This window comes from Gorilla gorilla, chromosome 6 (genome assembly GCF_029281585.2).
Source record: "Gorilla gorilla gorilla isolate KB3781 chromosome 6, NHGRI_mGorGor1-v2.1_pri, whole genome shotgun sequence".
Lineage (NCBI taxonomy): Eukaryota > Metazoa > Chordata > Mammalia > Primates > Hominidae > Gorilla > Gorilla gorilla.
In genome coordinates, this window is record NC_073230.2 from 87,648,892 (window position 1) to 87,659,595 (window position 10,704).

At 50.0% G+C, this 10,704-nt stretch overlaps 1 protein-coding gene across 1 annotated transcript in view; it reads right to left on the reverse strand.

Moving 5' to 3' along the window:
* Positions 1–8,034, reverse strand: part of MUC17 (mucin 17, cell surface associated) — a 28,250-nt gene extending 20,216 nt beyond the window's left edge. Inside the window, exons 1-2 of the mRNA XM_055347861.1 lie at positions 2,250–8,034; positions 1,188–1,240 (exon numbers count right to left, since the gene is read on the reverse strand). Coding sequence (XP_055203836.1) covers positions 1,188–1,240; positions 2,250–8,034 — 5,838 coding nt within the window. The remainder of the gene's footprint in view (positions 1–1,187; positions 1,241–2,249) is intronic.
* Between the last annotated feature and the right edge of the window lie 2,670 nt (positions 8,035–10,704).

The following is a 10,704-nucleotide window of genomic DNA, read 5'->3' on the forward strand; positions in this document are numbered from 1 at the left end:
GCTGGTGTCAGCAGGAGTCGTTGAAAGTGTGCTCGTTTCAGAACTGGCCACCGTTGTGGTGCTGACAGGCACATTTGTTAAAGGAGTGCTTCCTTCACTAGGAGTTGAAGTTGGCATGCTGGTACCTTCAACAGTGGGAGGAGATGCACTGGCTTCAGTAGAAGTGGTCAAAGGAGTGTTGGAGTCAAGAGGAGTTGTTGAAAGGGTGCTAGCCTCAGAACTGGCCACCGGCATGTTGCTGACAGTTATACTTGTTAATGGAGTCGTTCCTTCACTAGGAGTTGAGGTTGGTATGCTGATACCTTCAGCAGTTGTAGGAGATGAACTGGCTTCAGTAGAAGTGGTGACAGGTGTGCTGGTGTCAACAGGAGTTGCTGAAAGGGTGCTAGCCTCAGAATTTACTACCGGCATGGTGCTGACAGGCACACTTGTTAATGGAGTATTTCCTTCACTAGGAGTTGAGGTTGGCATGCTGGTACCTTCAGAAGTTGTAGGAGATGTATGGGTTTCAGTAGAGGTGGTCACAGGTGTGCTGGTGTCAACAGGAGTTGTTGAAAGGGTGCTGATTGCAGAACTGGCCACCGTAGTGGTGCTGACAGGCATACTTGTTAATGGAGTGCTTTCTTCACTATAAGTTGAGGTTGGCATGCTGGTACCTTCAGCAGATGTAGGAGATGAACTGACTTCAGTAGAAGTGAGCACAGGACTGTTGGAGTCAACAGGAGTTGTTGAAAGGGTGCTAGCCTCAAGACTGGCCACTGGAGTGGTGCTGACAGGTATACCTGTTAATGGAGTACTTCCTTCACTAGGAGTTGAGATTGGCATGCTGGTACCTTTAGCAGTTGTAGGAGAGAAACTGGCTTCAGAAGAAGTGGTCACAGGTGTGCTGGTATCAGCAGGAGTTGTTGAAAGGGTGCTAGCCTCAGAACCGGCCACCGGAATGGTGCTGACAGACACAGTTGTTAAAGGAGTGCTTCCTTCACTACTAGTTGAGGTTGGCAAGCTGGTACCTTCAGCGGTTGTAGGAGATGAACTGGTTTCAGTAGGAGTGGTAACCGGAGTGTTGGAGTCAACAAGAGTTGTTGAAAGGGTGCTAGCCTCAGAACTGACCACTGGGGTGGTGCTGACAGGCATACTTGCTAACGGAGTGCTTCCTTCACTAGGACTTGAGGTTGGTATGCTGGTACCTTCAGCAGTTGTAGGAGATGCACTGGCTTCAGTAGAAGTGGTGACACGTGTGCTGGTGTCAACAGGATTTGTGGAAAGGGTGTTAGCCTCAGAACTGACCACTGGCATGGTGCTGACAGGCATACTTGTTAGTGGAGTGCTTCCTTCACTATAACTTGAGGTTGGCATGCTGGCACCGTAAGCAGTTGTAGGAGATGAACTGGCTTGAGAAAAAGGGGTCACAGGTGTGCTGGTGTCAGCAGGAGTTGTTGAAACTGTGCTCGTTTCAGAACTGGACACCATTGTGGTGCTGACAGGCACACTTGTTAATGGAGTGCCTCCTTCACTAGGAGTTGATGTTGGCAAGCTGGTACCTTCAGCGGTTGTAGGAGATGAACTGGCATCACTAGAAGTGGTCACCGGTGTGTTGGAGTCAACAGGAGTTGTTGAAAGGGAGTTAACATCAGAACTGACCACCGGCACGGTGCTGACAGGCATACTTGTTAGTGGAGTGCTTCCTTCACTATAAGTTGAGGTTGGCATGCTGTCACCGTCAGCAGTTGTGGGAGAGGAACTGGCTTGAGAATAAGTGGTCACAGGTGTGCTGGCGTCAGCAGGAGTTGTTGAATAGTTGCTCGTTTCAGAACTGGCCACCGTTGTGGTGCTGACAGGCACACTTGCTAAAGGAGTGCTTCCTTCCCTAGGAGTTGAGATTGGCCTGCTGGTATCTTCAGCAGATGTAGGAGAGGAACTGGCTACAGTAGAAGTGGTCACAGGTGTGCTGGGGTCAGCAGGAGTTGTTGAAAGGGTGCTAGCCTCAGAACTGGCCGCCGGAATGGTGCTGACAGACACAGTTGTTAATGGAGTGCTTCCTTCAGTAGTACTTGAGGTTGGCAAGCTGGTATCTTCAGCGCTTGTAGGAGATGAACTCGTTTCAGTAGAAGTGGTCACCGGAGTGTTGGAGTCAACAGGAGTTGTTGAAAGGGTGTTAGCCTCAGAACTGACCACCGGCGTGGTGCTGTCAGTCATACTTGCTAACGGAGTGCTTAGTTCACTAGGACTTGAGGTTGGTATGCTGGTACCTTGAGCAGTTGAAGGAGATGCACTGGCTTCAGTAGAAGTGGTGACAGGTGTGCTGGTGTCAACAGGAGTTGTGCAAAGGGTGTTAGCCTCAGAACTGACCACCGGCATGGTGCTCACAGGCATACTTGTTAGTGGAGTGCTTCCTTCACTATAAATTGAGGTTGGCATGCTGTCACCGTCAGCAGTTGTAGGAGATGAACTGGCTTGAGAATAAGTGTTCACAGGTGTGCCGGTGTCAGCAGGAGCTGTTGAAACTGTGCTCGTTTCAGAACTGGCCACCGTTGTGGTGCTCACAGGCCCACTTGTTAATGGAGTGCTTCCTTCACTAGGAGATGAGGTTGGCAAGCTGGTACCTTCCACGGTTGCAGGAGATGAACTGGGAACAGCAGAAGTGGTCACTGGTGTGTTGGAGTCAACAGGAGTTGTTGAAAGGAAGTTAACCTCAGAACTGACCACCGGCATGGTGCTGACAGGCATACTTGTTAGTGGAGTGCTTCCTTCACTGTAAGTGGAGGTTGGCATGCTGGCACCGTCAGCAGTTGTAGGAGATGAACTGGCTTGAGAATAAGTGGTCACAGGTGTGCTGGTGTCAGCAGGAGTTGTTGAACGTGTGCTCGTTTCAGAAATGGCCACCGTTGTGGTGCTGACAGGCACACTGGTTAATGGACTGTTTCCTTCACTAGGAGTTGAGGTTGGCAAGCTAGTACCTTCAGCGGTTGTAGGAGATGAACTGGTTTCAGTAGAAGTGGTCACCGGAGTGTTGGAGTCAACAGGAGCTTTTGAAAGGGTGTTAGCCTCAGAACTGACCACCGACGAGGTGCTGACCGGCATACCTGCTAATGGAGTGCTTCCTTCACTAGGCCTTGAGGTTGGTATGCTGCTACCTTCAGCAGTTGTAGGAGATGAACTGGCTTCAGTAGAAGTGGTGACAGGTGTGCTGGTGTCAACAGGAGTTGTGGAAAGCGTGTTAGCCTCAGAACTGACCACCGGCATGGTGCTGACAGGCATACTTGTTAGTGGAGTGCTTCCTTCACTATAAGTTGAGGTTGACATGCTGGCACCGTCAGCAGTTATAGGAGATGTACTGGCTTGAGAATAAGTGGTCACAGGTGTGCCGGTGTAAGCAGGAGTTGTTGAAAGGGTGCTCCTTTCCGAACTGGCCACCGTTGTGGTGCTGACAGGCACACTTGTTAAAGGAGTGCTTCCTTCACTAGGAGTTGAGCTTGGCATGCTGGTACCTTCAGCAGTTGTAGGAGATGAACTGGCTTCAGTAGAAGTGGTCAAAGAAGTGTTGGAGTCAAGAGGAGTTGTTGAAAGGGTGCTACCCTCAGAACTGGACACCGGCGTGTTGCTGACAGGTATAACTGTTAATGGAGTCGTTCCTTCACTAGGAGTTGAGGTTGGTATGCTGATACCTTCAGCAGTTGTACGAGATGAACTGGCTTCAGTAGAAGTGGTGACAGGTGTGCTGGTGTCAACAGGAGTTGCTGAAAGGGTGCTAGCCTCAGAACTGACTACTGGCATGGTGCTGACAGGCATACTTGTTAATGGAGTACTTCCTTCACTAGGAGTTGAGGTTGGCATACTGGTACCTTCAGAAGTTGCAGGAGATGTATGGGATTCAGTAGAGGTGGTCACAGGTGTGCTGGTGTCCACATGAGTTGTTGAAAGGGTGCTAGTCTCAGGACTGGCCACTGGAGTGGTGCTGACAGGTATATTTGTTAATGGAGTACTTCCTTCACTAGGAATTGAGATTGGCATGCCGGTACCTTCAGCAGTTGTAGGAGAGGAACCGGCTTCAGTAGAAGTGGTCACAGCTGTGCTGGTGTCAGCAGGAGTTGTTGAAAGGGTGCTAGCCTCAGAACTGGACACCAGAGTGTTGCTGACAGGTATACTTGTCAATGGAGTCGTTCCTTCACTAGGAGTTGAGGTTGGTATGCTGATACCTACGGCAGTTGTAGGAGATGAACTGGCTTCAGTAGAAGTGGTGACAGGTGTGCTGGTGTCAACAGGAGTTGTTGAAAGGGTGCTAGCCTCAGAACTGAGTATCGGCATGGTGCTCACAGGCATACTTGTTAATGGAGTACTTCCTTCACTAGAAGTTGAGGTTGGCATGCTGGTACCTTCAGAAGTTGTAGGAGATGTATGGGTTTCAGTAGAGGTGGTCACAGGTGTGCTGGTGTCAACAGGAGTTGTTGAAAGGGTGCTGATTGCAGAACTGGCCACCGTCGAGGTGCTGACAGGCATACTTGTTAATGGAGTGCTTCCTTCACTATAGATTGAGGTTGGCATGCTGGTACCTTCAGCAGATGTAGGAGATGAACTGACTTCAGTAGAAGTGAGCACAGGACTGTTGGAGTCAACAGGAGTTGTTGAAAGGGTGCTAGCCTCAGGACTGGCCACTGGAGTGGTGCTGACAGGTATACCTGTTAATGGAGTTCTTCCTTCACTAGGAGTTGAGATTGGCATGCTGGTACCTTCAGCAGTTGTAGGAGAGGAACTGGCTACAGTAGAAATGGTCACAGGTGTGCTGGTATCAGCAGGAGTTGTTGAAAGGGTGCTGGCCTCAGAACTGGCCACCGGAATGGTGCTGACAGACACAGTTGTTAAAGGAGTGCTTCCTTCACTAGTAGTAGAGGTTGGCAAGCTGGTACCTTCAGCGGTTGTAGGAGATGAACTGGTTTCAGTAGAAGTGGTCACCGGAGTGTTGGAGTCAACAGGAGTTTTTGAAAGGGTGTTAGCCTCAGAACTGACCACCGGCGTGGTGCTGACAGGCATGCTTGTTAGTGGAGTGCTTCCTTCACTAGGCCTTGAGATTGGTATGCTGGTACCTTCAGCAGTTATAGGAGATGGACTGGCTTGAGAATAAGTGGTCACAGGTGTGCCGGTGTAAGCAGGAGTTGTTGAAAGGGTGCTCGTTTCAGAAGTAGCCACCGTTGTGGTGCTGACAGCCACACTTGTTAAAGGAGTGCTTCCTTCACTAGGAGTTGAGCTTGGCATGCTGGTACCTTCAGCAGTGGGAGGAGATGAACTGGCTTCAGTAGAAGTGGTCAAAGAAGTGTTGGAGTCAAGAGGAGTTGTTGAAAGGCTGCTAGCCTCAGAACTGGCCACCAGCGTGTTGCTTACAGGTATAATTGTTAATGGAGTCGTTCCTTCACTAGGAGTTGAGGTTGGTATGCTGATACCTTCAGCAGTTGTAGGAGATGAACTGGCTTCAGTAGAAGTGGTGACAGGTGTGCTGGTGTCAACAGGAGTTGCTGAAAGGGTGCTAGCTTCAGAACTGACTACCGGCATGGTGCTGACAGGCATACTTGTTAATGGAGTACTTCCTTCACTAGGAGTTGAGGTTGGCATACTGGTACCTTCAGAAATTGTAGGAGATGTATGGCTTTCAGTAGAGGTGGTCACAGGTGTGCTGGTGTCAACAGGAGTTGTTGAAAGGGTGCTAGCCTCAGGACTGGCCACTGGAGTGGTGCTGACAGGTATACTTGTTAATGGAGTACTTGCTTCACTAGGAGTTGAGATTGGCATGCTGGTACCTTCAGCTATTGTAGGAGAGGAACTGGCTTCAGTAGAACTGGTCACAGGTGTGCTGGTGTCAGCAGGAGTTGTTGAAAGGGTGCTAGCCTCAGAACTGGCCACCGGCATGGTGCTGACAGACACAGTTGTTAATGGAGTGTTTCCTTCACTAGTAGTTGAGATTGGCAAGCTGGTACCTTCAGCGGTTGTAGGAGATGAGCTGGCTTCAGTAGAAGTCGTCACCGCAGTGCTGGTGTCAACAGGAGTTGTTGAAAGGGTATTAGCCACAGAACTGACCACCGGCGTGGTGCTGACAGGTATACTTGCTAATGGAGTGGTTCCTTCACTAGGACTTGAGGTTGGTATGCTGCTGCCTTCAGCAGTTGTAGGAGATGAACTGGCTTCAGTAGAAGTGGTGACAGGTGCGCTGATGTCAACAGGAGTTGTGGAAAGGGTGCTGGCCTCAGAACTGACCACCAGCGTGGTGCTGACAGACATACTTGTTAGTGGAGTGCTTCCTTCACTATAAGTTGAGGTTGGCAAGCTGATACCATCAGCAGTTGTAGGAGGTGAACTGGCTTGAGAATAAGTGGTCACAGGTGTGCTGGTGTCAGCAGGAGTTTTTGAAAGCATGCTCGTTTTAGAACTGGCCACCGTTGTGGTGCTGACAGGCATACTTGTTAATGGAGTACTTCCTTCATTAGGAGTTGAGGTTGGCAAGCTGGTACCTTCAGCAGTTGTAGGAGAGGAACTGGCTTCAGTAGAAGTGGTGACAGGTATGCTGGTGTCAACAGGAGTTGTTGAAAGGGTTTTAGCCTCAGAACTGGCAACCAGTGTGGTGCTGACAGGCATAGTTGTTAATGGAGTGCTTCTTTCTCCAGGAGTTGCGGTTAGCATGCTGGTACCTTCAGCGGTTGTAGGAGATGTACTGGCTTCAGTTGAAGTGGTCACCGGAGTGTTGGAGTCAACAGGAGTTGCTGAAAGGGTGTTAGCCTCAGAACTGGCCACTGGCCTGGTGCTTACAGGCATACTTGTTAATGGAGTGATTCCTTCACTAGGAGTTGAGGTTGGGATGCTGGTACTGTCAACAGTTGTTGGAGATGAACTGGCTTGAGAAGAAGTGGTCACACTTGTCCTGGTGTCAACAGGAGTTGTTGAAATGGTGTTAGCCTCAGAACTGGCCACTGGCATGGTGGTGACAATTATACTTGTTAATGGAGTACTTCCTTCCCTAGGAGTTGAAATTGGCATGCTCGTACCTTCAGCAGTTGTAGGAGAGGAACTGGCTTCAGTAGAACTGGTCACCGGAGTGTTGGACTCAACAGGAGTTGTTGAAAGGGTGTTAGCCTCAGAACTGGCCACTGGCGTGGTGGTGACAACTATACTTGTTAATGGAGTACTTCCTTCACTAGTTGAGATTGGCATGCTGGTACCTTCAGCAGTTGTAGGAGAGGAAGTGGCTTCAGTAGATGTGGTCACCGGAGTGTTGGCATCAACAGGAGTTGTTGAAAGGGTGTTAGCCTCAGAACTGGACACCAGCGTGGTGCTGACAGGTATACTTGTTAATGGAGTGCTTCTTTCACTAGGTGTTGAGGTTGGCATGCTAGTACCTTCAGCAGTTGTAGGAGATGAACTGGCTTCAGGAGAAGTGGTCACCGGAGTGTTGGAGTCAACAGGAGTTGTTGAAAGGGTGCTAGCCTCAGAACTGGCTACCGAGGTCGTGCTGACAGGCATACTTGTTAATGGAATGCTTCCTTCACTAACAGTTGAGGTTGGTATGCTGGTACCTTCAGCAATTGTAGGAGATAAACTGGCTTCAGTAGAAGTGGTGATAGGTGTGCTTATGTCAACAGGAGTAGTTGAAAGGGTGCTAGCCTCAGAACTGGTCAACGGCGTGGTGCTGACAGGCATACTTGTTAATGGAGTGCTTCCTTCACTAGGAGTTGATGTTGGCATACTGGCACCATCAGCAGTTGTAGGAGAGGAACTGGCTTCAGTTGAAGTGGTCACAGGTGTGCTGGTGTCAACAGGAGTTGGTGAAAGGGTGCTAGCCTCAGAACTGGCCACCAGTGTGGTGTTGACAGGCATACTTGTTAATGGAGTGCTTCCTTCAGTATAAGTTGAGGTTGGCATGCTGGTACCTTCAGCAGTTGTAGAAGATGAAGTGGCTTCAGTTGAAGTGGTCACAGGAGTGTTGGAGTCAACAGGAGTTGTTGAAAGGGTGCTAGCCTCAGAACTGGTCACCAGTGTGGTGCTGACAGACATAATTGTTATTGGAGTCCTTCTTTCACCATAAGTTGAGGTTGGCATGCTGGTACCTTCAGCAGTTGTAGGAGATGAACTAGCTTCACTAGAAGTCGTCACAAAAGTGTTGGAGTCAACAGGAATTGTTGAAGTGGTGCTTGCCTCGGAACTGGCCACCAGCGTGGTGCTGACCTCAGAACTGGCCACCGTCATGGTGCTGACAGGCATGTTTGTTAATGGAGTGCTTCCTTCACTAGGAGTTGAGGTTGGTATGCTGGTACCTTCAGCAGTTGTAGGAGAGGAACCGGCTTCAGTAGAAGTGGTCACAGCTGTGCTGGTGTCAGCAGGAGTTGTTGAAAGGGTGTTAGCCTCAGAACTGGCCACCGGCATGGTGCTGACAGACACAGTTGTTAATGGAGTGCTTCCTTCACTAGTAGTAGAGGTTGGCAAGCTGGTACTGGTACCTTCAGCAGTTGTAGGAGATGAACTGGCTTCAGTAGAAGAAGTCACTGGAGTGTTGGGGTCAATAGGAGTTGCTGAAAGGGTGTGAGCCTCAGATCTGACCACCGGCGTGGTGCTGACGGGCATACTTGCTAATGGAGTGCTTCCTTCACTGGGACTTGAGGTTGGTATGCTGGTACCTTCAGCAGTTGTAGGAGATGAACTGGCTTCAGTAGAAGTGGTGACAGGTGTGCTGGTGTCAACAGGAGTTGTGGAAAGGGTGCTAGCCTCACAACTGACCACCGGCATGGTCCTGACAGACATACTTGTTAGAGGAGTGCTTCCTTCACTATAAGTTGAGGTTGGCATGCTGGCACCATCAGCAGTTGTAGGAGATGAACTGGCTTCAGTAGAAGTGGTGACAGGTGTGCTGGTGTCAACAGGAGTTGTGGAAAGGGTGCTAGCCTCAGAACTGACCACCGGCAGGGTCCTGACAGACATACTTGTTAGAGGAGTGCTTCCTTCACTATAAGTTGAGGTTGGCATGCTGGCACCATCAGCAGTTGTAGGAGATGAACTGGCTTGAGAATAAGTGGTCACAGGTGTGCTGGCATCAGCAGGAGTTGTTGAAAGAGTGCTCATTTCCGAACTGGCCACCATTGTGGTGCTGACAGGCACACTTGTTAAAGGAGTGCTTCCTTCACGAGGAGTTGAGCTTGGCATGCTGGTACCTTCAGAAGTTGTAGGAGATGTATGGCTTTCAGTAGGGGTGGTCACAGGTGTGCTGGTGTCCACATGAGTTGTTGAAAGGGTGCTAGCCTCAGGACTGGCCACTGGAGTGGTGCTGACAGGTATATTTGTTAATGGAGTACTTCCTTCACTAGGAATTGAGATTGGCATGCCGGTACCTTCAGCAGTTGTAGGAGAGGAACCGGCTTCAGTAGAAGTGGTCACAGCTGTGCTGGTGTCAGCAGGAGTTGTTGAAAGGGTGTTAGCCTCAGAACTGGCCACCGGCATGGTGCTGACAGACACAGTTGTTAATGGAGTGCTTCCTTCACTAGTAGTAGAGGTTGGCAAGCTGGTACTGGTACCTTCAGCGGTTGTAGGAGATGAACTGGCTTCAGTAGAAGTAGTCACTGGAGTGTTGGGGTCAATAGGAGTTGCTGAAAGGGTGTGAGCCTCAGATCTGACCACCGGCGTGGTGCTGACAGGCATACTTGCTAATGGAGTGCTTCCTTCACTGGGACTTGAGGTTGGTATGCTGGTACCTTCAGCAGTTGTAGGAGATGAACTGGCTTCAGTAGAAGTGGTGACAGGTGTGCTGGTGTCAACAGGAGTTGTGGAAAGGGTGCTAGCCTCAGAACTGGACACCAGCGTGTTGCTGACAGGTATACTTATCAATGGAGTCGTTCCTTCACTAGGCCTTGAGGTTGGTATGCTGGCACCTTCAGCAGTTGTAGGAGATGAACTGGCTTCAGTAGAAGTGGTGACAGGTGTGCTGGTGTCAACAGGAGTTGTGGAAAGGGTGCTAGCCTCAGAACTGGACACCAGCGTGTTGCTGACAGGTATACTTGTTAGAGGAGTGCTTCCTTCACTATAAGTTGAGGTTGGCATGCTGGCACCATCAGCAGCTGTTGGAGATGAACTGGCTTGAGAATAAGTGGTCACAGGTGTGCTGGCGTCAGCAGGAGTTGTTGAAAGGGTGCTCGTTTCTGAACTGGCCACCGTTGTGGTGCTGACAGGCACACTTGTTAAAGGAGTGCTTCCTTCACTAGGAGTTGAGGTTGGCATGCTGGTACCTTCAGCAGTGGGAGGAGATGCACTGGCTTCAGTAGAAGTGGTCAAAGGAGTGTTGGAGTCAAGAGGAGTTGTTAAAAGGGTGCTGGCCTCAGAACTGGACACCAGCGTGTTGCTGACAGGTATACTTGTCAATGGAGTCGTTCCTTCACTAGGAGTTGAGGTTGGTATGCTGATACCTACGGCAGTTGTAGGAGATGAACTGGCTTCAGTAGAAGTGGTGACAGGTGTGCTGGTGTCAACAGGAGTTGTTGAAAGGGTGCTAGCCTCAGAACTGAGTATCGGCATGGTGCTCACAGGCATACTTGTTAATGGAGTACTTCCTTCACTAGAAGTTGAGGTTGGCATGCTGGTACCTTCAGAAGTTGTAGGAGATGTATGGGTTTCAGTAGAGGTGGTCACAGGTGTGCTGGTGTCAACAGGAGTTGTTGAAAGGGTGCTGATTGAAGAACT